The sequence below is a fragment of the Rhopalosiphum padi genome, chromosome 1 (assembly GCF_020882245.1).
Source record: "Rhopalosiphum padi isolate XX-2018 chromosome 1, ASM2088224v1, whole genome shotgun sequence".
In the NCBI taxonomy this organism is placed as follows: domain Eukaryota; kingdom Metazoa; phylum Arthropoda; class Insecta; order Hemiptera; family Aphididae; genus Rhopalosiphum; species Rhopalosiphum padi.
This window is the reverse complement of record NC_083597.1, coordinates 54,532,282-54,555,122: the sequence shown is the minus strand read 5'-3', so window position 1 is coordinate 54,555,122 and position 22,841 is coordinate 54,532,282. Positions and strand designations below refer to the sequence as shown.

The following is a 22,841-nucleotide window of genomic DNA, read 5'->3' as shown; positions in this document are numbered from 1 at the left end:
TATAGTACTATACAGTATACATTATATTATTATATGTATATATTAAATATATTTATATATAGTAATATGTATTATAATATATATATAATACTGTCTAGTAACCTCCATCACTTTGTATGAAATCGGAGAGAAAACAATGGATTTTTTTATGCAATTCTAATTTCTAATATTAAAATAAAATAGAAATTTGAACGAAATTTTAAAAACACAGAAAATCAACTCTTTAAATGGTTACCTAATTTTACCAGGTAATCATCAATTTAGATTGACTCGTTGACAACTGCTGACAGTTACATCACTTATGATTATTACATATTGACGGCTGCATCCGAATTGCATGCCAAAAAAAATGTCCTAATTGCATGTCACTTCTTAGAGGGGTATCGGCCATCGGGGTATATCCATAATTACATGCCTTGCTGTATCCACAAGTGTATTTATCATGCACGATGCACTTATGTGCACAACTTAAAGTTAATTTTTATTTTTATAATTTTTTAAGTCATTTTTTAAAATTATAAGCATTATTATATTAATCTGAAAAAATAGTTTTGGAATATCATCGTTTTTAAATATTATATTATTGTTATTTATTTATAATGTAAAAATGTAAAATACATTCACTATTGATTACCTTAAACGATAATCGTTTTATTCAATATTCACATGCAGAGTCATCTCCTTAAGTGAAAAAAAAAGATAAACTTGTAGCCACATAAGCACAATTTGAGGGTACCTTGGAGGGGGGGTAAGCCCTCCCTCCAAACAGCTCTGTTTATACCCCCTTCCACTTTTATATATCTCAGGGAGCATACACACAATAAATACATGCAAATTATAATAGCTCCCCCTAAATTTAAAAATTCAAATTGCGCCTATGCTTGTACATGGAATGCAATTCAGACAGACCTCTCTAAGAGGTGGCATGCAATTATTTGGACAGATCCCATTGTTCCCACTAAGAGTTAGCATGCAATTTGGATGCACCAACATTGATATACCTATTTAATCACGATATTATAATTTATAAATTCTATTTGATGTGAATCTCCACCAATTCACAATATTTTTAATGATAAATTAAATTTGTAATGACAATATTATGTTCAGTAGCTATACAAAAACAATATAGATACAATTTATGTAGTTTGATGTAGGAATTGTTTTTATTTGTTCTATAACTTTGTATAATTAAACTAAAAGTGAAAAATAACTTTAAAATATAACAAATCATTAAAAATTATCTTTCGTACCAGTATGACTCAAATTACAAATAATGGATTTTAATAGACAATAATATTTTATTTTACATATTTTTATAAACTCGTTCAGTTGTTCATGTAAAATGAAGCCTACATTAAATTACACGACATGGGTTATTACTACTAATTATTATTTATGGTTATCGGCTAAAATCAGAAAAAAACTAAACATACTAAATTCTATACAGTTTATAACTAATTAATTATATTTAAAACACTTTATTGAATTCGAACAGCTATTTAAAAATAAAAATAGGTACTTAGCTAAAAGGATTTGAATTTCAAAAATGACGGCACTTATATAACCCTGGAAGAAGATACCAATGTTTTTATTCATAATCAAAAAAAAACATCTTGCTTTTATCACAAACTACTATAAACAGCACGAACTATGATTATAATCATAGTTCGTGATAAACAGTAAACACATATTATAATAATAATATAAGCATTAAGCATGATATACTGGCATAAGGAAAGCACTAAATATAAATGTACTTTTTAACTTTTAAGCACGATTTAAGAGTGTTAAGATTAAATATTATCGAAAATAAACAAAGTCTATAATATACATTGAACATTGAATATAAGTATAATATATAATATCTAATATTAAAAATACACTATATCATAATTATATAATATTTTAATGATATTGGTATTCATTATATTGTTATAATAATATACCTAATAATATAAAGCAAATACTGCAAAATTTTCCGTTTTTTATATCTACAAAACTATTTTTAAAGTTTGATATTTTTAATCACATCATGGTAAGCTATTTTTTCAATCAATCATAGTGCTAAAATTTAATAAAACATTGTGTTTTATTATTTTTCAGGCTAGTGATAATGAAGAGGTATGTGAAATTATGTCAAAAGTAAAAATTAATGAAGAGGATGAGGATTCTAAAGACAATTCTTCATCAGACAGCAGTAGTGGTTAGAATATAATATTAACTTGAAAAAAATGTTTTATTAATTATAATTTTTTTTTTTAATGTCATTAGAAACGAGTGAAGATTCTATAGAAATTGAAGTACCTTTTAAAGTTGGCATGTGGGATTTAAAACAGTGTGATCCAAAACGATGTACTGGAAGAAAATTAATGAGATTAGAACTAATTGACAAACTTGGGATGTCTGCTAAGTTTAATGGTATCGTTCTAACACCTGTTGCTACTGAAGTAAAATAATATTGTTTTGATTATTATTTCAATTAATGCTTAAATTACAATACTGTGTAGAGTGTTTCAGCTAAGGACAATACAATTATAGCTAAATATGGTGTGGCTGTTGTGGATTGTTCTTGGGCACGACTTAATGACACTCCATTTCACAAGTTGCAGCACAGAAAAGCAAAAAAAAACTTGCGATTATTGCCATATCTTGTTGCTGCTAATCCAGTTAATTATGGACACCCTAGTAAGCTTTCATGTGTAGAAGCTTTAGCTGCTGCCATGTACATTGCTGGTTTCAAGGAAATTGGTGATTTATACATGTCCAAATTTAATTGGGGTCCAACTTTTACACGTCTCAATCAACATTTATTAGATGGCTATGCTGACTGCAAAGACGGGAAAGAAATTGTTGCTTTTCAAAATCAATATTTAAATCAACTGGGTAAAGCAATACTCAAAATTATATGCCATTCATACTTACATAGTTTATTTTTATTGTAAATATTTTAGATAATTACCGACATGCCAGTAGTAGTGCAGAATCAAGCAGCGAATCTAGTGATAATGATATATAGATACAACTGTAGGAAATCAATGACTTCATTAATATAATTTATACAATTTGTATCATGTCTTTGAATGTTTTCTGTAATAAAGACTGATCAAAATAGTATGGTATCTTTATTGTATGACGGCCAGTTGCACATTATAAATAATATCATTGAGTGGATATTAATATAGTGGATTCCACTTAATGTGGGCACCTCGGGACCAGCCCTGTTTGCCCATAAAAACCGAAATTAGCTGTATTAATTATTTGGTATTGGGACCAGACCAATTTGCCCGTATTAAGCGAATGCTCATATTAACCAGTGTGGCGGTGCCCACATTAGTGGAATCCACTGCACTATTAATTTTAATATTCTAAATCTCACAATAACATATAGTCCTAGACTCCTAGTCTTATATGATGCTGGTGTCTACGTACAAATTTAATCTACACCGTGCACAATTTAAAAATACATTAATTATCAAATTATTTGATAAATTCTTAACACTTTAGTTACAGAACTTTATAAAATTAGTATGAGAAATTGGATATTCATATTGTCTAAAACAATATTTATGCATTATTGAAAAATAAACAACATTTTTAAGTTAGATTACTCATCTAAATATTTTAATACTGCGTTTCATAATCCTAGTTATTAATAATTATATTATAGCAACTACTACTTTTTATATTTATGTTTTACCTTTATAGCTTAAAAATTAAAATTAATTTATTATACGTATAATATTATTACCAATAATTAATTACAATGAATGGTCAACCATATTATCATCACGTTAAAATTTTGAACACTTAAGTAAAAAAAAAAAATAAGGACTATATTCTTCATCTATTTAAGAATCAAAAAAATCTAATGCCATTTAAAAATTTGTATTCAAATATTTTAAAAATATATTAAAAATAACTGGGGGAAGATTCAATTCCAGATTTTCGATCAAGGATATCCAACTAAAAAAAATGGAAAATAATTGTAATTTTCAACATCTATTTTCATAAGTAACATGATAAAATAAGAAAACTATGTTTCCAAATATTTATATATTACAATAAAAGATAACTAATAATATTTTGAGTAGGATATGGACATACATGTTTCTAAAATTTTAATTTGAACAAATTAAATTAGTAATAACTAATAAGAATGATAAAGTAAAATGTCTTAAAAACATAACATTTAATTTTCATTCAAATTGTTGCGTTTGTTAAATGTTATAAACTTATTTTGCACAAAAAAAAAAACATGCGTATGTGCAAAAACCTTTTTTTTACAATTACACAAAATGAAGTCCACAATATTACTAAATGAATTGTCTATTCTTAACAACTCATTCATAAGTATAGAATAAAATGTCAACTTACATATTCATTGTACACACAAATATATGGACATATAGTATATGTATATATTATACAGCATATATTATTATTTATATATTATACACCATTGGAAATAAAATACTAGCATTATCTGCACATTAAATTTATACTTTTTAATCGTTTCATAACTATTAACCGTACAGTATATATTTTTACATGCATAAAATTGTATTTGTTATAAAATTATGGGTACAGGATATTTGAGTTATAGTCTAATCATTAAAGAATAAAAAAAGTGACATTTAATTTAACATTAGTTAAAATGTACCATTCACATTATGGTTATAACTGATAGTAATAATTAAAATAATTTTACAAATTATTATTATTGCTAATTGCATTTCAAAATAAACAAATAATATAATACAAATTACCATTGTTAACATACAATTGAAAAGCTGTTACTAAATATATAGAAAAAAATATTAAATCACAAATTTTATGTGAACAGTCATACTCATTCGGCTTAATATAACAATTATGCTTCATCTTGTTCCGCCTTTTCATCATCATCACCAGCTAATTCAGCTTCTTCTTCTTCTAATTCTTTCTTGGCAGCCTCTTCAACTTTAGGATCTCTAAAATAAGTTTTAATTATACATAATAATAATATATGAAAAACAATTAACTAAAAATTAAAAACTTACTTCTTTATTTTATCTTTGTAAAATTCTATAATGTGTTCTTTACGTGTTTGCTGTATAAATGATACGGGCGCAGAGTAGTACTGCTCTTTAACATTGGACCCCCAACCAGAATACTACAAATAAATAAATATTATGTAAAGCATATTTTAACCATTATTGACTTGGTATAAATAGATTATTTCTATAAATGATAATAATATACTTACAACAGAAGTGTTTTTGTATAATACTTTACCATCCTGTTTGAAAGGAACATACTTTTGTAACAATGCCTTGCCATCAATTTTCCATACAGGAGGGTTACCCTTACCAATCATATCAGTCTTAAGTACGACAAATGCTCCCGACTGAAATATATATTTAAAACTTAATTCAAGTTACCAATTTAATATTGAAAATAATAAGTATAAATACAGTGAATTTTTTAGCTGGCTTTGCGTTTGGTCCTTGATTAAGCTCTTCTTCTTCTTCTTCTACATCCTCATCATCTTCTTCTTCATCCTCATCCTCTTCATCTTCCTCTAAATCCTCCTCCTCGTCAAATTCTTCATCATCTTCTGGCTCTTCTTCAGGTTCAACTTCTTCTTTTTTAGCCTTTCCTTTAGCTGCTCTTCCCCGACCTCTAGCTGATGTTGGTACTGGTGCTGGTGTGGCTGTTTTAGATTTTGATCCCCTCTCTTTTTTAGGTAATATTTCTTCTTCGTCTTCATCTTCAGAAACTTTTGGTTTCTTCTTTCTACCAGGTGTATTTTTTGCTGGTCGTCCTCGTTTACCAGGAGTTTTTGCCTAATAAATAAATAAATAAATAATTCCACTATTTATTAATAACGTAAAACTTTAATACAACATACAGCAGCTGTTGGAGCCCATTCATCATCAGAATGGTCTGCTACTTCTTCTGGTTCATCAACTTCAAATTCATTTTCTGAGTCACCAGCTACAACTTCCTTACTTTTCATCATGACTGAAAACATTAGTTAAATTAAATTAATTTTAAACATCTTATGTTATAACTTCAGTAATTAAATACTGTTACTACTTCTATTCAAAATGCAAGTACCTAGATACTAATTGCTTTTGCTAGTATCAATAAAAATTTTTAATTTAAAATAGTTAAAAGATAATTAATATTTGTAAGTATAACTTAAAAATTAAATCTATTATAAATTGGTATTATATTCTGTGCACAAGTTCTAATATTAGCAATTGCATTCTGAACATTTAAATACACTAATGGAAAAAAAATAAACAACAACAAATCTTTTTATTTGCTTTAAAAAAATAATATATATATCGAAGTACCTATAGCAGTTAAAAACCAAATTAAACGTTTAAAATCCAAACAGAAATTACTAACCAATAACCATCATATTATATATATTTTGTCTCCTATTCTTAAGTCCAGTGTTGGCTTGGCCATGACCACGGATGCGTCCAGGGCCCCTCCATTTTTTATTTTATTGTTTTTAGTGTCGTAATTTGTTTTGTTCTTGGTAGGTGTATAGGAAAGAAATAGGAACCCATAAAGTATTTAGAAAATTGAAAATTGAATCAATAATCAGATGCTTACCTAATGTGCATAATAGTACCATTGTCAAATAACAAGTTGGAGGAGGTTTTTTTTGGATTAATTACGCTACTAAAAGGTTTTATATTTGGTCTTAAAATCAATGCGCTCAGACGAGGCCATGAGGACTCCGCTTGTCCAACTCTGCAGGGGCCCAGGCACCACCTGATAGATTCAGCGATCATGCAATTATTGCACACAAAAATACGTATAATGTATTCATTTACAATACTATACGTCTATATCTGGTATAATATATAAATATATGATAATCATGAACATAAGACATTTACTTTTGAAAGTTTACTTAAATAATATTAATGTTGTATAGCTTATGGATTTGTCTCCAAAGTTGAAATTCTATAATAGAAATATAATTTTAGTATTCGTAATTTAGTTTCTATGTTATTAATAATTATTATTTAATGTTTTGTAATTTCAAATGTTTCAATAGTTTCATAGTTCATTTTTAAACAATGATTTTTTACCATGCCGGCTTTGCTTTTTATTATATAAATCTTACTTATATCTATGTTGATAGCTATAGAAAAACATATAGCTATTTGATACTCAAAAACTGATTAAGACAATAGCTTATTCATCTAATAGATTAAAAAAATTACTTATATAAAAATTGTGTTTTAATTTTAAAGAATTCTTACTGTTTCAAAAATAATTAGTTGTAAAATTGCTTTTATATTTAAGTTAACTCATGATTATTAATAATTATGTATTTATACTAAATTATATTTTAACAGTATTATATAGCTTAAGGTTAAAGTGCCTTATTCTCACTGAAGTACAGTAGACTCCTAATAGTCCGAATAGACATTTTTGTGTACTACAGTGTATTTGTGTCACATAGCAGCATAGGCATTATCGTGGACCTAATTAACCTAGCCTCTTATTTACCGTAGATAGATTCAAAAATAAGAATAAAATATGTTCTAATTATAAACCTTAACATTTAAATTTTTATATTAATAATATAATATTATAACTTTTCAGGTCTTTGTTGTCACACTAGTTGCAAAACTATAAAGGCAATAATAGGCATTACATCAGATTAGTAGTAGATATTATCTTTTTAATTATGGTTTTCCCACACTACACTTACCTAATATTATACAAACAGGGTATTAATCCCGGTATTAATTTAAATAATATATCTATTTAAATTGTTAAATGTTCTGAATTGTAAATTGTAATTTGTTTTATTGTTTTATAAACTTTTTTCTTTATATTTGACATGTTTTCTTTCAGGCATAAATAAAACCCCTGATAAGGCTATTATTTTTAGCTACATACATAAAACCCAAATATGATTATGATATCTCCTCAGAACAGTCTACTTTTAGCTTTAATTTGGAAAAAAAGCTTAATCTTTTGTTGTTGTTTCAACTTTTCAAGGTGAAAAGAAACAAGAAACGTTAAGGGACTAAATAACACAGGATATATGAAAACTAAGTTTAAGCAGTGGCGGATTTCAAAATATTTCTGGGGGTGGGTCCTCAAAAATAATATGTATTTAAAATGTATTATTATTATTTCAGTAGATAACTAAGGGTCAGACTTTGTGTATAGTGAATAATACAAAATATAATAAATATATATATATGTACCAATATACACAGACCTCCTGGATCCCCCTGTAAATCTACCACTCAGTTTAAACATTATATAAGAACTATTTTTTCCCTAATAATCTAGAAATAAAATTTTTTATTTTTTATTTGTTGAGGCAAACGACATTTATTAACAGAAATGACACAAAGTATTTGTTGGGTTACAAGTAATTATTGTGTGTATTATTGTGTTATTATTATATGTAGAGGAAATTTTCTCTTGCCCCTTTGAAAAGTATGTATAAGAATGTGATTAGTTCTTTTATTGATCGATTAGTAAACCTACATGTGTGAAATAATCCAAAAATTATTAATTAATAAGTACTGTAATAAAAAAATACTATAAAAACATTACAATATAAAAAAAAATAATAATAAAATAATTACACTATTTCCTATCTACCCCTTACCCTTAGGCAATTTTCAAAATGTCATCGTTATATACACAAGTATGAGTACCGGTACACCTTAAAAACAGTGATTGGGAGACTTGCTAAAGGGGCAGATGTATAGCGGATTCACCAACGAACGATGATAGACGAATACATTTACCGGTGTAATATGGTCTAAACTCAACAATATAAACGTCCATAACAACTGGCCGGCGAACTAAGTCCAATCACGTATTTTGACATACCGCGGTGGCAATCGTTTAGGTTAAAATATTTTGACGATATTCATGTCATTCACGCGCACGTGGAAATGGCAGCAACTCAATGCGAATCTAATGCGCTACTTTACTTACTACTATAGATACTTACGATTTTGCTTTCGACTTAGCCGGCGATGAGAAATTAGTTATGGTAATCAACGACTGGGCACGACTTAGTAGTAGGTATCCGATAATGGTATTAATTAATATAACGCTTTTCCTGGGCGCCGATGATTGTCGGTACACGTAGGGTGGAAAGAGTAAACGAAACAACACGGAACAGTTACTTGCTAGCGATTGGGACGGCAGCGACGAGTACGAACGACGAAACGACGGAATAGCAATATAGCAAAGTGAATTATTAGAGAACACAACAACCGCACCGGACCGCGCCACTCAGTAACGCCGATTGCAAACAAACCGAATGCGGTTACACGCAGTGCCTGCGCCGGACACATGGTCGATTGACCACAGAAGTTGGTCACACTACTGTACAGACGATTCCATAGACATTATATATATATACATTGGCGGTATATAGATTATACCGACATGCCGATACATATATAATATGTATTTACTTTGGCCCATAGATATTATGGTTGTACCATACTTTGACGCACGATATTCATCGTGCTTTGACGGATCAACCGATCAACGTATGGCATTCGCTATTCGGCACTCACCAGTCGGCGGTCGATCGCCTATGCAATCACATATCTCAGAAGTGCTACAATAATCTATCTAAAATCACCATTTGGCATTTACCCCATACAGTAATAATTACTCTATGATTTACCCGGCCTTAGATCATATTATATGATATTGTGATCTAAACATTTGCCACCGGGACCGGTGTTCGGTGTATAGTGTATGTCACGAATCACGATTAAAGATATATCTTTAATCGTGGTGTATGTATACTGTATACATGATACGAGATGATAAAGATACCATGACGGCTACCAGCTACCGGGCTCTCGGTAACCGCTAATCTTCTCTGCTACACCACTCCACCGTAATTCCATTACACAACCACGGCTATTGGTTTGTATTATCTACTATAGCCGTGCACACAACGACCATATATATGTATATATATATTATCTATGCATACAACACATGGACTCGTAGTATCGGACTTGGACTGGGACCACTCCTCCTTTAAAAACTACACCAGCGACGCTCTTAGTTCATGATTACTCCCCAAGTCACCCTCACATCGCCGCCCACCGATACCTGTGATAATAACAAAATAGTTAAGTTCACTGTTCAGTGCAAAATAATATTATTATTGTGTTTGTGTGTTGTGTCCATCCTAGGTCCTAGACCTTAGTGACTACTAACTGACTAGTGGGCACTGGGCAGTATAGTCGCTAGTGCAGTATTGCTATTACCGGCGGTAGCTCGTGCGTCCGACTCACAAACAAACTATTGTGATATTGTTTATATTATCAATATTCCATAATATTATTGTATTTTACACCTGCTAGTGTGATTTTTGTTGAAAACAATATTCCGCCGTTTAAGTATCCGATTTTCGTCTGAAAAACCGATCGGTCACGATTATCGCGTAGTGTATTTAGATAAATTATAAAATAATCGTTAGTTTAAATCGCGGTAAGTCCACAGCGAAATGGACGATTTCGTGTTATACTATAATATAGTCTGTAATTATGATTACCGTCGACGGACGATATTTTACTCGACTTGTATCCCGAAAACTAATCGAAATAATATATTTTATTTTTACATCGTCATTGGTTGCGGATCTCCCGGTAATCCGGATTTAAATGGTTATCAAGATGTGTTCAAAATTCAACCAGATCCGTGTTTAATCAATTTTAAAAGATGTATTGTATTCATTACGATGCATACACTAAACATCATGTTTTCATTGTTTGCTCTCCTTTCGGTGAAGTTTCAAAAAAAAATTTAGTTCGTTTTAAAACGCCAACTGTTTTTGAGAAATACTACATTATGGCGTGCCCGACAGCAATGATCTTATGGGATTATGTTTGGAATGCAGATTGCAGTCTGTGTACTGTCGTTGTCAATTAATAACATTACTTCATGCCCGTAGTATTTTTTTTTTTGTTTATTAAATAATTTGATCGAGTCTGTAATTTATTAACTATGGATCTCAACAAGGTACATCATTTCAATAATTTCTTAAAATGTACCTATGGATAACGAATGATTTAATTTTAATTTATACGTATAAAGTAATAAAAATCCTGAATAATTGTCTAATGATGATAAAATGCATGTACATATATATTTGTTTCTCAGTAGATATAACGTATATTGAGTCCTAGTCAGTATATTTTTACATTTAAAAAAAAAAAAAATTAAATCTCATATATATCTTCAATAATTAGACACAAGGTATCGAATGATTTCTGATTTCATATTATCTATTTAAAAATTTTAATTTTTCTAATTATTTTAGGTAGGTAAAGCTGTATAGGTATTTTATTTTTTTGCTTAAATTTTTATCCATAAAGATCCAACAATCATTATTATTTTGAAGAATTACCTAGTGTACTTATATTTTAAAAATTGTATTAATTAATTAAATTATTATTTTTGTAGTTATATCAATGGATGAAGACTCAATTAGTGTTCATGGATCTACTGCTGATTCCATTGAAGCATTTGATGAACTCCAAGTACTTGATGAAATCACAGAAGAAACCGATAATATTATTGAAGGTGATGACCAATTAGATGAAGAATTTGATACCAGAAGTGAAGCTAGCTCTAGTTCCATTGATGAAACTTCAACAAGGAATAAGATAAAATCAGAAAGATATATAAGAATCGACGAAGATTCATCAATTAAAAAAAAACCATCTGAAGAATATTTATCTCAACTAAAATTATTGTTGAAAGAAGCTCGGTTTTTCATTATAAAAAGTAATAACTATGAAAATATTGAATTGGCTAAAATTAAAAACTGTTGGTCTACAAGACCATGGAATGAGACAAAGTTAAATCAAGCTTTCAGAACATGTAAGAATGTAATTTTGATATTTTCAGTTAAAGAAAGTGGTAAATTTGCAGGTAAATACTTAATTTTTAATTTACACATTATCATTATTTATCATTTTCTTATTCCTATCTTTTTTCTGATACTTCAGGGTTTGCTAGAATTTCTGAAGCAGCTAGATATGATTTGTCACCAGTTGGTTGGGTACTACTCGGAAGTCGTAATTTATCAGGTGTATTCAAAGTTGACTGGATTACTACAAAAGAGTTAGAATTCAATGATACTTCTCATTTATTCAATGCATACAATGAAGGAAAAACTGTTAAAATTGCTCGTGATGGTCAAGAAGTTGATGCTAAGACTGGATCACAATTGTGCTCAATGTTTCTAGAAGACGAATCAATTGATTTTCAGTATATTTTAAAAAAAGCTAAAAATCATCAGCCCTCTATTAGTACAGCCGAATTACGGCAACGGCGTAGAGTGCTTGGTTTACCAGATGAAGGACCCACTACCAAAGAATATATACAAGCTTACCGATTCGGGATGCCACACAAACAACTACCAAGGATGTTATCACATCCATATTATGTACGCCCACCTTTGTATCCATCGTACCAATATAATTTAGGTGGATCACCAATGGTACAACGTTATTATGATGATGTACCATTGCCACCTTTTCGGCTTCCTATACATGTACCAGATACATACGCACGACCATTAGAAGATTACTACAAAAGAGATAGATTAGTTAATCTCAGGGAATATCACTCAAGTCATAGACGTGAAAAAGAGCGCCATACTCATAGACACCGTTATCATTAAGGTTTTTAAAATGCATTCAAAAGATCCTCCTTAGATTATTAGTATTAAATTTACTAGTCTTAAAAGTAAATACATTTTATTGTTATTATTTTTGTATAAATGGAAATTTTATCCTACTATATTATATTGTTTATATAATTTATTATTAAAATGATTTTGAATGGTTTTAAGTTATTATTTTATACAAATATTAGTGATTATTAAAACTTATATTTGCTTTTAGTAATATTCTTATTGTTTTATGATTTTGATCATTTATTTTGTTTTTTACATTTTTTGTTGCGACAATACCTATTTTAGAATTCATGTACACATTTGTATTTGGCCACTGTGTTTTTATAAGTATTTGATGTAAATATATTTTTCTCTTTTTATGTATGTTAAACCTAAATTTTATTCTTGGCTTTTATTTTGTAAATGACTTAATAACAAATATATCAGTATATTATGTATTTAAATTTAACAATATTGAACAATTCAATTATTTCATTTACATAATAAACAAATTGTATATAAAAATATTGTTAAAAAGAATAGAAAAATAGATAAAACAATTTTTAATATAACAATTTATAACTATTGTAATTCAAGTTTAATGCAATTTAAAATTCATACTTTATCAATATAAGACCATGAAAATATTAAGTTTTAACCAGATAAATAAATATAAATCAGATTATTATGATAATTAACCGTTTATATTTCTTTACTCTATTTATATCTTATTTTAATGTGATAATGCACAATAAAATGTATTATTGAATAAGTTATTTTTCTTTCTTTATTGCTTGCATAATGCACATATATTATTAACTATGATCTATAGATTTTAACAATTTAAATTTAATAAATTCATGATTGTACCAACAGATCATGCTTACTGAGGACTTGATTTTTTCGTGTAAAGCTCCTTGGTGTATAATGTAATACTAAATATTTCAACATTTTTTTTTAAAAAACAGTTGTTACAAATTATTATTGTTACTGATTCTTTATAGCTTAAAAAAAACAAATCGAAATTCTTATGTAACCACACAAAAAATGTATTGCCCCAATCCCATATTAATAAATTATATTTGCTAGAATAAATAGCTATAAACAAAATAGGATAAACCATTTTCATAAAAACTTAATACATTGTCAGCTTATTATAACAGCATTAGAATTTGTCAAATTAATGAAATCTATTTAAAAAAAGATTAAGTAGTAATTTTAGGTTATCGCAATTTAATATTTAACTATTTATACGATATATAGTAACACAGTATATACCTTAAATGGCTTAAAATGTGCTGCAAATTCGAATTAATCACAAATATATTATGTATATATAATTATTATTATTAAATATTTATTTATACGATGTATACTTCAAAAAAGTTTTTATTTGTTATAAAACCTAATCTTATCAGTATAACCACAAAATACAACCATAATAATATTATTATTTACCACGAACTATGATTATATATATTATATATTATAATCATAGTTCGTGTTATTTACTATGGTTACGTATCACCTAGATCCCGCGACAAATAGATCCACGTACGTCAACTGGATCCCATTGGACATTTAGAACCTCAAAGACAATTTAGATTTCATAATAATATCCTACGCCATTTAGGTACCCAGAAATCGGCGGTAATTTAAAAAACTTGTCTAAAAAAATACTTAAATAACAATTTAAATTTTGAAAATAGTATGAAGTATGAGAAGTTACATGGCGTTAGTAAAATCTCTAATTCCATTAATTATGATATTAGATTCGATGTTTTAAATAAGTAGTAACGTTTCATAATATTCTAATATACACGATATATGAATTATCGATTATGTTAATGTAGAACTTATATATAATTTTTAAAAGAACTTGCTACCTACCTATATATTATAATAGGTAAATACATTAAAACCTAACCATTAACCTAACAGGGTGACTATACTTATTTACAAGCATTGTATGACCACTTATTCCTTTAATGTTAAATTTATATTGGACTTAATTATAAGTTTATAATATTTTTCGTTTCATGATATAAATAATTATTTAATTGGTATTTAATAAAAAAATGTATGCAAGGTTAGGTAACTATAAGATAAGAATAACAGTGTTAGGTAATTTTCCACACCACCTTTATTATTAAACGACGTACAATAACATTGTCCGTATTGTTTAATAATTTTATGAGGTATTACACGAGGCGCGTTTTTTTATTGTGGTGTCCCCAGTAGGCCTAATCCACATCGTAAGCGAGAACGCATCATATGCAGGGGCGTATTTAGGTAGGGGTTCTGATGTTCAGAACGGCAAATTTTTAAAGATTTAGAGGGGCGGCAAATTTTTATTTCGTACTTTATGAGTACTGGCGCAGTGACGTCAATCATTAATAATGTTCACAACACATGTGTGCCATAGACGTATAAAATACTATAGTATTTATATAACATGGTATTCTATGGTATTAACAGTTTGACCACTATTGCGCGGCGTAGAAGTTTTTTAATTTTTTTTTAATGGGGGAAGGGGGCAAAATATGTGTTGCCCTTATCCTAAAATTCCTAAATACACAACTGATCATATGAATGCATTCAAATAATAAAAAAAAAATATACAATAACTTAAACTATGTAGGTATTAATAATATTATATAATATAAAACGGGTAATGTGTATAATATATGTGTGTTGCCGGCCGGCGATAGTGAATGTGTTGGATGAGTGGATGAGAGATGAGCGCTAATGCGTAAAGGGGGGACAACTAAATTAAGATGAGCTTCTTATTGATCTTCCTCCGGGTTGAAACGAAGCCGAGTGCCGACACATTTCCCATCAGCACAAATTCTTCTTCACTAATAAATATTATATAATTATATATAGTATACTGTACCTACTACGATTCTAAAAGTTATAATATAATACAAACAAATCCTTTGGACAGTTGATTATCAGTTGAATTTCATTTTGCTGCTGCTAGACGTCCTCCGTGTTGAAATACAGCCGAGTGCTGACACATTTTCCATCAGCTTTGTGACGAATTCTTCTTCACTAATAAATATTATATAATTATATATAGTATACTGTACCTACTACGATTCTAAAAATTATAATATAATACAAACAAATCCTTTGGACAGTTGACATTAAGATGAGCTTCTTATTGATGCTGCCAATCTTCCTCCGGGTTGAAACGAAGCCGAGTGCCGACACATTTTCTTCAGCTCAATGACAAATTCTCCGTCGGTGGGTAGTCCATGATCCAGCCAAATGTTCGGTTCCTATAAAACTTCAACTAATGTGCTGATTAAATGTAATTTAAATTTATAGTAAAATTTTAATGTTTAAGAAATCTATGTTGGTGTTCTTTTATTTTCGAATTTAAATTAATTTGAAATTTTATATTCATAATTTATCAGTTAAAAATGTAAACATGAACTAAAAAGATTATAGTATATTGCAGTTTAACTTTCTGTTCGGTGGCCACCTTTTTAATTCCTCACTCTCTTTTATAAGAAAGTTAAACAGCACAATAACTATAAAAAAATATAAATTTAAACATACACAAAGACAAACTAGCTTTGTGATAAGAAAAAAAAATTGAAAAAATTTGTAATTTATCAACGTATTATTAAAATAAAAAGAACACCTAAAACCGTAGCACAGTATATTATCTGAAAAAAAAACCATAAAAATTAAATATAATTTAAGTAAATATTCATAATATACTGTACTACTGTTCAAAAAATTATAGTATTAAACAAACACAGCCTTGTGACATTTATTTTTGTTATTCAGATGTGCTTCTTAATGATACTGCCAATCGTCCTCCGGGTTGACATTACACAAGGATATAGCGTAATTATTTCAGTTTTTTGTTTTTCCGATATAATGGCAAGATCTGAAATTTTTTGTTTTATATTACTATTTACCACCCAAAGTACCAAATTGATCCATATTTGCTACGAGAATTCATGACAAACAAACAATAAACTACATAATTGTAAGATCATTATACATTTTTCGCTACGTCCACGTCCAGGATCTAAGGTGTACTATTCTACTACTATTCTAATATAATATAATCGCGAATAATACAAATAATACATGGTTGTTATTTCTCACAATTTTTGTCTACTATAACTAATGAGTAAAATAAGTAGGCATTGTGTACTATTTTTTCATTGGACCCTGGAGAATAAAATATGCGTACATCAACTACTTCATCCGACTAGCGCGGATTGTTCATATAAATTTGTATATTTTATTTTAAGTTTAAAAAATAATTTTAATCCCAAAAAATAAAATAAAAAAAAACTTACTTAAGCGTCGACTGTTCCCGTGAAACCGAGTTGTGTCAATCTTCAGACTATACGTAGTAGTGCACCGCCGCCGAAGAAACTGCAAATTTTCTTCATATCGATCTTCAATCGTGATTCTAAATGAGAATAAAAATTCATTTTTATGAAAATAAACAGCACGAAATAAAAATGAGAGTACTTGTCATATACTTCAGTACTGTTCATTAAGACTATTATAGAATTGTTAATCGTCTTCGACGAATGTCATCGATTGTCGCATGCCACAGATGACGAATATTATAATATGATAAATCTATGGTTTTTTTTGATAGAACTTTTTGTGATATTATACGATCTATTTTTCTATTTTAGCTGTTTGACATATGAACGTAAAATTGAAACATTTAAACTATATACCAAATCTTTATAGATATTGCAAAGTATTAATATTTTATTCTAATGAAAATGATTACAAATTATTTAATTTAATCTATAAAAATAGTGAACTAAACAAAAATAATTATATTATTATATATATTTAAAAAAAAAAGAATTATGATTAATATCTTTATGTTTCTGAGTTATTATTTCTGCATACTTTCGGTTTTAATCACGCAGTGATTTAACTTAATCTTACATATTCTTACATGTAAACTTACATATATATATATCTGAAGACACCTATCATAATAGAAACAAATTCATACATTTCCTTTATTATGGTTTCATGTAACAAAATATAGTACCTAGTCAATGCTTTGAGGAATTCAATTTTCAGTACCATTTTACAAAATAATCAAAAATTACATTAGATTAAAGATAAAGAAGTAATTATTACAGTGTTGCTTTATACATTAGTGATTAAGTTTATTACTGTAATTAGTGGGTGAAATTTGAATTTGAAAGAGACAGTCAGTCAACCTTCATTAAGAAGTATAATTTTGATGTATTATGACTTATAATATTATATGTTGATTGATATTGCTAAGTATTTTATTTTTTTTTTGTGTAAAGTTTGACAAGCTACATTTTTTCCGAAAACATTGCATTTCTCGAAATTATTTTTATAATATTGTATAAATAATAAATATAATTTATACCGTATTATATTCTTGTTATTTACTTTTGAGTCAATAGGTACAAGTGTACAACCCTTTCGTAAAATAATTTGAATAAATAATATCTTAAGATTAATCTACGTATGTCAACAATGTCATTGTGTACGTATAGTATAACATGTACAAAAAAACTTTTATGTCCCTACAAATAATGTTTTAAATAATAACAAAATATATAATATCGTAAATATACATAATTTCAAAATATTTTGAAAAAATACTATCTGTAAGAAATACTCTCATAAGAATTTAATTAAAGTTTTAATTATCTAAGATAATTCGTTTTTGAACTATAACAAAATACAAAAATTATTTATTTTTAGGGTGGGTGTATAATAAACATTTAATAAGTTATAGGTATAATACTGAACTTCAAATAGTCATAAAAAAATAATGTGATTTTCCAGTAAACATATTATTTTTGTTTAAGGTTAAAAAAAACTAATGAGAATTCCAATATAATATTTTTAAATTGTAGATATAAAAAGAAAATGTTTATATGAATATCTAACGAAAAAATTAATTTTAACATTTTATAGATTTAACCGAATACAATCAAAATTTTAATTTTAAACGTTTATAAAATACACCGCGACTATACATTTTTTATTACAGTAAATTAGTGAACGATTGATGAAGAAGCCTGTATTAAATTTTAAATCATATTTGTATATCTATAATTTTTTTCGGCTTAATAAAAAAAAAAAAAATTGAATTGTTATAAATAATGAAAATGCTTTTAAAATTATACAATTTACCTATAGAGAAATCATAACGTAGATAATTGGTAAATTTTTCAAAATTCTATAATTAGCATTTTTTAATTAAAATTAAATTAATAAATTAATTTTGTCGATATTATGCAAGTACCTATATAGCGTTATAATACATTTGTTTTTTTGTATTTTCGATATTATGATAAGATACGAAATTTTTTATTTTATTTTACTATTAACCACCCTGCAAAGTACTAAATAGATCATATTTGCTACAATAATTTATGATAGAAAAGAAACTACACAATTGTCAAATAAATATACATTCATTGCTATCCTTGTCCAGGATCCAAGGTATACTTGACGACTTAATTTTATTCTTGGCTATTTATACATTGGACCAGTGGTCAACCTTTTTGGACTCTCGGGCCACATTCACAAATTAAAAACTGTTTGCGGGCAAGAAAAGAATAAAAATTTAATATGCTTAAATTATTTACTATGCAAAAAAATATTGTTTCGAACTTTAAATTGAAAAAAAAATTCGTTGTTTTAGAATTTAAAGCGGGCCGTAAACAATAGCTCACTGCAGGTTGCCGGCCATTGCATTGAACGATTGGAAATAAAATATAAGTTTGTCATCCAAGAATAGCAGCTTGTACACGTCAATAAATATTATTTTAAGTATAAAAGATAAATTTAATATTCCATAATTATGGGAAAATTAACTTACGTAAGTATTCTTCGACGCTGTTCGGCGAAATCGAGCTGTACCACATTTACAGTTCAAACGCGTGCACCATCACCGCCGAAGAAACAGCTAGCTCTTATTTCTTCATTCGTCTTCTTTGCGCTTCAGAATGAAATTATTAAAATACTCTATAAAAATGAGAGCACTTGTCATACACTAAAGGCTGTTGTTTAAAGACTGTTCAATAAAACTATTAGAATTATTAACGGTCTTAAACGAATGACGACGATTGTCGATTGCCACGGATGGTAAATATTGTGATAATGTGATAGATCATATGTTTTTTTTTATAAAACTCTATGTGATATTATAGTATTTATTTTTATATCTCAGCTGTCTTGCATACGAAACTTTTGGTATTTAATTAATTTCATACGTAAAACCATAATAATTGTATATCCTGAATTTTTTTTTTAATTATTATTTTATTATTTCAATAGCTTTTTGATAAAATTTTTCATCAAAAAATAAAACCATATAAATATGGTAATATTTCCAGCTTTTTTGTTTTTCCGATATTATGGCAAGATCTGAATTTTTTTTATTTTATTTTAATATTTACCAACCAAAGTACCAAATAGATCATATTTGCTACAAGAATTCATGGCAGACAGAAAATAAACTACACAATTGTAAAATCATTAAACATTTTTCGCTACATATCCAGGATCTAAATTCTAAAGGGTACTTATAACGACTTTATTATATTCTTGGCAATTTCATCATTAATGCATGATCGGTAACCTTTTTGAACTCTCAGGCCACATTCACAAATTAAAAACAGTTTGCATACCAGATAAAAATGAAAAGTTTATATTCTTAAATTATTTACTACTGAAAAAAATATTGTCTAGAACTTTGAAATAATAAAATATTAAAAAAAAGATTTCTAATAATAAATAATATGCTCAGATAATTTGCGATATTAATATATATATATAATAAATGCATCTATTTATGGTTTTATGCTATTGTTATTTTATACAGTCAAAATATTTTGAAAATTATAATATGTATAAGAAATGCAAACATTAACATTTGGTAAAATGTTCAAATAACTACAGTTATTCGTTTTTAAATTACTACAAAAAAACCAAAATCGGTCGAGCAGAAATAGTTATCACAGAAATATGAAATAAATATCTAATAATGCCATCAAAAATTCAAAATTCAGACAATTATAAAATATTAATGTGTCTTTTCGGAAAACATTTTATTTTTGTTAGGGATAAAAAAAACTTATATTAGTCGGGTACTCGGCCAGTTAAAAATGAAAAATGCTATTTATACAATTAATATAAATATAAATTATTATATAAAATGGGTCCGGTAATATATTAATATGACAATTATGTATTTTCGGTCTCGCGTATTTTATGCATTGCGCGTTGGGAATAAAATAGGCATACGTATATACGTCACCCGGCGTGAATAGTAGAATAAAATATGTGCTTTCGTCGATTACATCGTCCGGGTAGCCAATTGTTCATATAAATTAATATATTTTATTTTAAGTTTAAAAAGTATAAATAAAAATAAAAAAAAGTTTAAAATGTAAATTTAATCCTAATAAAGAATAAGAAAAAAACTTACGTAATCATCGACTGTTCCCGGGAAACCGAGTTGTGTCAATCTTCAGTCCATACGGAGTGGTGCACCGCTGCCGAAGAAACTGCAAATTTTCTTCATAGTTCATATGGATCTTCATCGTGATTCTAAATGAGAGTATAAAGATATTTTATGAAAATAAACTGCGCGAAATGAAAATGAGAATACGTGTCATGTACTGATGACTGTTGTTTAACGACTGTTCATTAAGACTATTATAGAATTGTTAATCGTCTCCGACGAATGTCGTCGATTGTCGTATGCCACGGATGACGAATATTATAATATGATACATTTATATAGAACTCTTTGTGATATTATACGATCTATTTTTCTATTTTAGCTGTTTGACATACGTAAAATTGAAACATATAAACTAGACCAAATCTTTATAGATATTGCAAAGTATTAATATTTTATTCTAATGAAGATGATTAAAAATTATTTAATTTAATCTATGAAAATAGTGAACTAAACAAAAATAATTATATTATTATATATATATTTAAAAAAAAAGAATTATGATTAATATCGTTATGTTTCTAAGTTATTATTTCTGCATTATTTTGCTTCTAATCACGCGCAGTGTTTTAACTTAATCTTACATACCTATATTACATTAGATGCAATTATCTCTGTCTGTAGACCTTATGTCTCAAGACACCTATCATAATAGAAGAAAATTCATAAATTTCGTTTATTGTGGTTTCTTGTAACAAATAGTACCTAGTCACTAGTCAATGCTTTGGGGAATCAATTTACTTTTTAAACTTAAAATAAAATATATTCATTTTTATGAAAAATCCGCTACTCGGATCATGTAATCAATGTAGACGCATATTTTATTAATTCATATATCAATTATATAATAATGAACTTCAAACAGTCATAATATAAGTTTCCAGTGAGCATTTTATTTTTGTTTTTGCATTAAAAAAACTCATGAGAATTCCTATAGAACATTTTAAAATTGTAGATATAAAAAGAAAATATTTATCTGAATACTAATGAAAAAAATAATTTGAACATTTTAAAAATTTTAAGAATTTGTAATAATAAAATAATAAAGAACATTGTTTATATATATATATATAGTTTGAAAATATTTTTAAAATAATAACATAAATAAGAAATACTCTCATAAAAAATTAGTTAAGACTTTAAGTTATCGGTGTATAAGATTATTTGTTTTTAAACTATGTATAGTATTATAATCTATAACACAATATAAAAATCGTTTTACAAGAAATAGTTTTTTTTGGGGATGAAAAATTAATACACAATAAGTCATAAAATATTGAACTTCAGTCGTAAAAAATAATGTGACTTTCTAGTAAACCTTTTATATTTGTTATATTTAAAAGAACTAATGAGAATTACTATATCAAATTTGTATATAAAAAGACAATATTATATAAATATCCAATGAAAAAATAATTTGAAAATTGTATAGATTTAGACAAAATTTTGATTTTAAACGTTTATAAAAATATAATATCGTGACTATACATTTTTGATTGTAGTAATTTAGTGACTTATGAGGAACACTGTATTAAATTTTAAATCATATTTGCTATCAATAATTTTTATCGGCTTAAAAAAAAAATTTAATTATTTAAAATTTTTAAAATGTTTTTATAATTA

General features: G+C 27.4%; 3 protein-coding genes and 2 long non-coding RNA genes across 10 annotated transcripts; 2 read left to right on the top strand and 3 right to left on the bottom strand.

The window, feature by feature from the left end:
• Positions 1–1,720: 1,720 nt before the first annotated feature.
• Positions 1,721–3,115, top strand: LOC132918068 (18S rRNA aminocarboxypropyltransferase). Its single transcript, XM_060979138.1, has 5 exons — positions 1,721–2,038; positions 2,107–2,206; positions 2,275–2,450; positions 2,511–2,886; positions 2,955–3,115. Exons 1-5 carry the CDS (start codon positions 2,036–2,038, stop codon positions 3,017–3,019), a joined length of 720 nt encoding a protein of 239 aa, XP_060835121.1. The 5' UTR covers positions 1,721–2,035; the 3' UTR covers positions 3,020–3,115.
• Positions 3,116–4,482: 1,367 nt separating this feature from the next.
• On the bottom strand, positions 4,483–9,300 carry LOC132916893 (nucleolin-like). The gene is made up of 6 exons (XM_060977322.1): positions 8,996–9,300; positions 5,894–6,006; positions 5,457–5,828; positions 5,249–5,389; positions 5,043–5,155; positions 4,483–4,973 (listed from the first exon to the last, which is right to left on the bottom strand). The coding sequence occupies exons 2-6, from the start codon at positions 6,002–6,004 to the stop codon at positions 4,874–4,876; spliced, it is 837 nt and encodes a 278-aa protein (XP_060833305.1). The 5' UTR covers positions 6,005–6,006; positions 8,996–9,300; the 3' UTR covers positions 4,483–4,873.
• Positions 9,301–10,028: 728 nt separating this feature from the next.
• Positions 10,029–13,394, top strand: LOC132917073 (YTH domain-containing protein 1). Of its 4 annotated transcripts, none has more exons than XM_060977613.1 (3): positions 10,029–10,144; positions 11,482–11,952; positions 12,030–13,394. In XM_060977613.1, the coding sequence occupies exons 2-3, from the start codon at positions 11,490–11,492 to the stop codon at positions 12,704–12,706; spliced, it is 1,140 nt and encodes a 379-aa protein (XP_060833596.1). In that variant the 5' UTR covers positions 10,029–10,144; positions 11,482–11,489; the 3' UTR covers positions 12,707–13,394. The 4 variants fall into 4 exon arrangements, with proteins under 4 accessions (XP_060833596.1, XP_060833594.1, XP_060833592.1 ...); XM_060977611.1 differs by lacking the exon at positions 10,029–10,144 and adding an exon at positions 10,151–10,506; XM_060977609.1 differs by lacking the exon at positions 10,029–10,144 and adding an exon at positions 10,151–10,965.
• Positions 13,395–14,825: 1,431 nt separating this feature from the next.
• LOC132917484 (uncharacterized) lies at positions 14,826–16,267 on the bottom strand. Of its 3 annotated transcripts, none has more exons than XR_009660290.1 (3): positions 15,825–16,267; positions 15,629–15,754; positions 14,826–15,558 (listed from the first exon to the last, which is right to left on the bottom strand). It is a non-coding gene; the product is annotated as an uncharacterized LOC132917484 (long non-coding RNA). The 3 variants fall into 3 exon arrangements; XR_009660288.1 differs by having other exon boundaries at positions 15,633–15,754; XR_009660289.1 differs by having other exon boundaries at positions 15,633–15,754; positions 15,829–16,267.
• Positions 16,268–16,394: 127 nt separating this feature from the next.
• LOC132918548 (uncharacterized) lies at positions 16,395–21,360 on the bottom strand. The gene is made up of 4 exons (XR_009660514.1): positions 21,183–21,360; positions 19,572–19,717; positions 17,026–17,141; positions 16,395–16,604 (listed from the first exon to the last, which is right to left on the bottom strand). It is a non-coding gene; the product is annotated as an uncharacterized LOC132918548 (long non-coding RNA).
• Between the last annotated feature and the right edge of the window lie 1,481 nt (positions 21,361–22,841).

Coding starts and splice junctions, on each gene's coding strand:
- LOC132918068 (XM_060979138.1), top strand. Junction 2,207..2,274: donor TTCATCAGACAGCAGTAGTG/GTTAGAATATAA, acceptor TAATGTCATTAG/AAACGAGTGAAGATTCTATA. Junction 2,887..2,954: donor TCAATATTTAAATCAACTGG/GTAAAGCAATAC, acceptor TAAATATTTTAG/ATAATTACCGACATGCCAGT.
- LOC132916893 (XM_060977322.1), bottom strand. CDS start 6,004: ATGATGAAAAGTAAGGAAGTTGTAGCTGGTGACTCAGAAAATGAATTT. Junction 5,390..5,456: donor AGCCAGCTAAAAAATTCACT/GTATTTATACTT, acceptor TATATATTTCAG/TCGGGAGCATTTGTCGTACT. Junction 5,156..5,248: donor TATACAAAAACACTTCTGTT/GTAAGTATATTA, acceptor ATTTATTTGTAG/TATTCTGGTTGGGGGTCCAA.
- LOC132917073 (XM_060977609.1), top strand. CDS start 10,893: ATGGGATTATGTTTGGAATGCAGATTGCAGTCTGTGTACTGTCGTTGT. Junction 10,966..11,481: donor AATAACATTACTTCATGCCC/GTAGTATTTTTT, acceptor TTATTTTTGTAG/TTATATCAATGGATGAAGAC. Junction 11,953..12,029: donor AGAAAGTGGTAAATTTGCAG/GTAAATACTTAA, acceptor CTGATACTTCAG/GGTTTGCTAGAATTTCTGAA.